This window comes from Merops nubicus, unplaced genomic scaffold (genome assembly GCF_000691845.1).
Source record: "Merops nubicus isolate BGI_N331 unplaced genomic scaffold, ASM69184v1 scaffold33058, whole genome shotgun sequence".
Lineage (NCBI taxonomy): Eukaryota > Metazoa > Chordata > Aves > Coraciiformes > Meropidae > Merops > Merops nubicus.
The window spans coordinates 1,892-7,354 of NW_008625660.1; the positions used below are offsets into that span (position 1 = coordinate 1,892).

The 5,463-nt window shown below is 46.5% G+C and overlaps 1 protein-coding gene across 1 annotated transcript in view; it reads right to left on the reverse strand.

Moving 5' to 3' along the window:
• The window catches only part of DIXDC1 (DIX domain containing 1), a 5,764-nt gene extending 1,630 nt beyond the window's left edge, over positions 1-4,134 (reverse strand). Inside the window, exons 1-8 of the mRNA XM_008945757.1 lie at positions 3,964-4,134; positions 3,805-3,858; positions 3,222-3,272; positions 2,132-2,236; positions 1,553-1,606; positions 901-993; positions 740-811; positions 1-55 (exon numbers count right to left, since the gene is read on the reverse strand). The exon at positions 1-55 is cut by the window's left edge and continues 68 nt beyond it. Coding sequence (XP_008944005.1) covers positions 1-55; positions 740-811; positions 901-993; positions 1,553-1,606; positions 2,132-2,236; positions 3,222-3,272; positions 3,805-3,858; positions 3,964-4,134 — 655 coding nt within the window. The remainder of the gene's footprint in view (positions 56-739; positions 812-900; positions 994-1,552; positions 1,607-2,131; positions 2,237-3,221; positions 3,273-3,804; positions 3,859-3,963) is intronic.
• Between the last annotated feature and the right edge of the window lie 1,329 nt (positions 4,135-5,463).

Consider the following 5,463-nt stretch of genomic DNA (forward strand, 5'->3'; position numbering starts at 1 on the left):
GTGCTGACGGGAGAAAGCCATTGCTCTGAGCACTGTGACCACTGTAAGCCATCACCTGTTTGAGGGAAGATGCATGTGCCACTAGGAATATAAGGGTTAGGAACTCCCCAAAGATCCCAATTTATGAACTTCAAAATAGTGAGAGGGCATGAAAGCTTTCCACATAAGTGATAGAACTCCCATGTTCTACCAGGTGAATACACTCACTAAGTAGTGTACAGGCAGTCCTATGGGCCAGAGCTAAAAGATGATTCCTCACAGGTGGAGAAAAAGAGGATGAGACAAAGAAACTTGCTGCTACATCACAGAGGGCTCTCCAAGCTCTAGTAAGCACAATCAGTGTTCAAATGGCACTATGCAGGAACCAATATTGGGACTGGCACTCTTAGTGCTCAATACCAGAGTCAAGCAGAAAAGAAGTAGCTTGCCATGGTCTAACCATAAGCCAGCATCAGAGCCAAAGCCAAAAGCCAATAGTCTCCATCTTCCACTTGTTCCTATGCTCCCCTCACTATTTCATCCCTTCAGATTTTGACACAAGAGGTTAAGTCATAGTGCTCTCTGCTGAGAGCTTTGGTAAGTTGGATGCTTTGTGGAGCCTCGGTCAGGGCACTGACAATGAAATTGCAGACCCAGGCCTCTCTGGGATGAAGTGGGTGATTTCTGGAGATGGGTGGCTAGAGAGTGCTGGACAAGCATCACTCCAGCAGTCTGATGTGTAGACCAAGGCTTTCCATACCTCTTCAGCTTCTCTCTTCATGCAGTGTGCTAGCAGGGCTTCTTTGTGCTCCAGCTCCCGCTCCAAATCCACCTGTGAAGGGAGTAGAAGAGTCAGCACAAACTGAGGCACCAAGATAAAGCCAACTCTCAGGGCACCAATGCAGCCCACCAGCTCCATACCTGCTGGTAGCTGGCTGCAGAAAGCTGCCTGAGCATATCATCCAGCTTGGTCTGATGCTGCTGTAAATGCCGATCCTTCTGGCAGAGCTCCTTCTGCAACACAGCAATCAAAGGCATCAACAGGACACTGAGGTCCACAGATATCTTCCCATGACTGGGAAGGTTGTGTCATCTGCCAGGACCAGGGTCCTTTGCAGGCTATCTAGTTCTAGACAGATGGTAGAACTGGGTGTCAAAGCCTTTTTTGACAATAACAGTCAGGTTGTTGTTGCCTGGAGTCCCCTTGCCCAGCAAATACCCTCCACTGAGGCCAGACAACTGTCCCAGAGAAAATAGATTCCCAAGAGATAAGTGGAAAATCAGGTGACCAACTTAACCTGACAGGCTTCTGCACAAGTGTTAGATGCTCAGCAATCCATCTCAGAAAAAGCACAATAAAAGATCTACTATAAAAGGCTGTGGGTAGAACACAAAGAACATCTGATCCCTCTATCTCACTGCAAACATCCATGGCTATTGCAACTTATTCACTACCCACAGTGCCATTCCTAGAAGTGACTGTGTGCCAGGGAGACAGCAGTCACATGCACAAAACTGAAGAACCAACAGATGCTGCACCCAGAAACCCTTCAGAGATGAGAAGTTCTATTACTTTGTACTCTGCCAGCAGCCGGTTTCGCTCCTCAACCTTCCTCTGAAGGTCAACCTGCAGAAGTAACACACAGGGGTAAGGCAGGTACTCCTGGAGAGTTAGTAACAACCTCTTTGCCCCTTGTGGGAAGGGCTGAACTGAGAACAAACATTGTCCAAGGAAGCTAACATTGTCCAAGGATGGCAACCCTTTGGACAGGACAGAACCTTTCTTGCCCTTCTCTCTCCACAGAGACACTATGTGCCAGCTCCACCTGTCCAAGTGCTACTTGCTAACCCAGAGAGCACAGTAAGGAAGAACACAACTCCACTTAAAACATCATGGGAAGCCCCCCCCCTTTCAGCTGAAGGTCTTGGAGGACAGGAAGTGTGAGTGAAGAAAGGAAACTCCAGCAAGTCTCACAACTGGCTAGGAGACTGTGTGCTGGTTTACTGTGCAAAGACCTTTGACTGATTGTTCACTGTCCCACGACCCTAAGAACTATGCTGTAACCACCAACTTTCTCTGTGGCTGCTGGAGCCCTCAGGGCCACCAACATCTTTCTAAAATAATATAACCTTCAGCAACACAGTGACTCACGTTCTGGTTGTGCAATTCCTCCTTGTCCATGTTTGCTCTCAGCAGTTCCTGCTTTAGCTGAAGAACTGAAGCATCCTGTTGAATCAGCCTTTGCTGTAAAGCATCCTAGAAAAAGATGTTATCTGTAGGAAGGTGCAAGATAGAGGCAGACACCCTTCCCTGGAAAGTGAGTGACCTAGACCAGTGGCCATAACACAGTGGGACCACTCACAGAGTTGCCAAGGGCCCAAGAAAGCAGGAGGTAATGGGCTCTCAGCCCTTCTGCCTTTCTCTTAACCAAACATGACTTCCCTGCCAACATTCTGGTTATCTGGGACAGAGGTTTCTGTGTCTCTGTCTGAACTTCCTGCTCCAGAAGTGGCCTGACAATTTCCTCTTATAGAAAAAAAGAAAAGCCATGTCTTTGGAGGGTCTTTTCAGTGGCCTACAACTAGTGTCTCCAGCTATGCATCTGCAGCATCCAGAGGGCAGAAAGAGGCCAACGTCAGCTAAGGACACAAGGAAACTTAAGCTCTCATTGTGACCTAGTTGTGCAATTAAATCTTCTCTGAAGAGGCCAAAGTCAGGACTAATTCTGCACCTTTCACTCAGTGTTACCCAGAAGCTGAGTGCTCCACCTTGGTCAGCTACTGCTGTTTGCTTCCTTCACAGGAGCCTGACAGGCAGCTCTAAAAATACCTCTGCTCAGGAGTATGTTACTAGTGCTCCCAACTCCAGAGAGAGAAGCTGAGCCAACAGGAGCATGTGAAAAATGCTGCAGCTGAAGAGGCTGAGGACACCCCTGTGCTCTTTCCTCTGCTGTCAAGAATGAGTTCACTGGGCCAATCCTACTGTGCTATCCCAAGATGGGGGGGGAGTGTGGGGGAAAGAGCCATGAGAACCAAGGAGGCATCCTACACCTCATTTTATTTAGGGGAAACAGACAAAAGAGAGGACATTTGACCACAATCCTATGGACAGAAACAGAACCCATGAGACCTAACTTCCTGGTATTCCTCAGAGGTGTATGATTGCTGCTGGCCCCACTCATGGGCTGCACCAGACTCTAAAGCTTTACAATTTATATTTCACAAAGTGCCTCTTTCCTTACCTTTATTCCCTGGAGGTTTCGAGCTTCTTGTTTGTATTTCAATAGCTCCTTCTGTAAACACAACACGATTTGATTAAATGAGTTTTGAGAAGCTAGTACAACCTTAAGATCTCCAAGACCATGCAGGAAACATTCAAGAACATACAGGAAAAAAATTTTTCTCACAGCTCCAATTCCAGTAACACTGGAATTTGTTTTACCAGCAACTGAATTTACCAGCATTGGCTCGAGATGAAGTGAGGAGACAGCATGTATTTTTCTGTTGCTATCCCACAAACTTATTAACTGCTAATGTGGATACAACAAACACTTCTCAGCCAAGTGTTGTGAGTACTCTCCAAGTCAAGGAATTCTAGACTCAGGGAAGCAGATATCTATGCTCCTGGAGGGATAGACATCCCACACAGCAGAATATGGGAACAGAGCTGCAATTCTAACACACCATATCCTCCATGTCATTCATTGTATTGTGTACATCACCCCACCAAAACCAACCAACCAAACAAAAAACCTCAAGTAGGACAGAGTCTGTAAAAATCTCTTGATCCAAAAACTTCTTTTCCCTTCTTCTGTCCACTCTAACCTTTAGGTCTTGATTTTCTTCCATGCTCTGGTCCAGACGACTTCGGATTATGATCTGAATGTAGAATAACACAGTTGTTATTGTGCAAGACACCTGCCTGTGGCAAACAGTGCCAAGAGACATTTGAGCAGAGAAATGTAGGTACAGCAATGTGCTTACCAGCTGCTCTTCAGGGCAGGCTCCACGTTCACAGAGTTCAAAGGACCCTTCCTGCTCATCCTCAGGTAAAGACCCATTGAGCAACAAAGCCTGGGAAGATGAAGGGGAAAACTTCTTCAGGGGTTTCACAGGATAACAGGCTAGCTGCAGCTCTGGCCAACAGTCATCCATATCAGTCTCTAAACATATTTTCCATCTCTGCTGACTTATTCCCCTCAAAAATTAGTTTTTCCAGGACTGAACAATGAGATTTGTCTCTCGAAAAAGCTCTCCAAGAAATATTTTTCAGGCAATACTCTTCCCCACAGAAAGACACTAAACAAGGACAACAGCTCAAACTTTCAGGAAGAATTCTGTCTCAGGCTTCAGGCCAATGGTAGCCTTCAATACAATAGCAGATGGGAAGTCCAAAGCAGAGATTGAACCAGGTTTATGCTGCAAGGCTTCTACTCTGGAATGAGACTGAAAGAAGCCATTCTAACCACACATCTACAAAAAACCTTTCGAAACAGGATGTTCATGGAAGCCTAATTCTGTTCTAGAACAGACAAGACTGAGGAACCTTCAGAACTGTTGCCCAAGTGAAGAGTCCTCACCAACACAGACAGTGAAAAATTTTAAGCTATGTCCTGTGCTTGAAGAAGGCTACTAGAAGCACACTATTAACTCCTAGCTCCAGGATAGCCCAGATGTCTGCAGGAAGATGCCAGAATTCCTACAGTAGACTGAAGTCAACCTGAAGAAGGGAAAAACATGGGCTGTAGGAAATGTGCCTAGCAGGAGCAGGCCAGATCTCCACCAGGCTGTACCATACTGCTTTTTTCTGTTTAGTAGTTTTCATGTTGTACTTTGTCTCTAAATCCCAGGACTCAAGGCACTTGCTATGTGCCAGAATGTTGCATACAGTATTTGCAGTGATACCCCAGTTCAGCTCCAAAAGACTCCAAGGCTGGCAGGTCCAGTTCTGCCTGCCGACAGAATCTTCCACCAAAGAGCTGCCACTGTTGCCAAATAGCAATTTGTATTCAGTTAATGAAAAAGCTCCTTTGAAAACTGTTTTCTGAGTGCATCCCAGTCTTCCCAGCAGGACACTCAATTAGGAATCACACAGCAACATAAAAAGCTGCCATGGTTTTAGCACAGCCTTATGGGCTATACGTACAACAGGTCCCTGATGTTTCAAACTCTCATGAACTGAAGACTCATAAGTACTGAGCAAGAGGGGGAAAATCAATTAATCAAATCCAATTTCTTGGCTAGCAACATCAGCTGCCTCTTCCTACTCCCAGAGGATGAAGGGGCAGCAATGCCAGCTGCTCACCCTCTCTCCCGAAGCATGGGGTCACAATTGGAGGAACAGGACATGCCAGTCCCCCCCAGTGCCGTCTCTCCCCGCTCCCAGTGGGCACAGAATGCAACTGGATTTTACCAGTGAAGCAAGCTCTTTTTTCAGTCTTTTGTTTCCTGCCCATTGTCCCCAGGGAAAGTGCCCACCCGCCC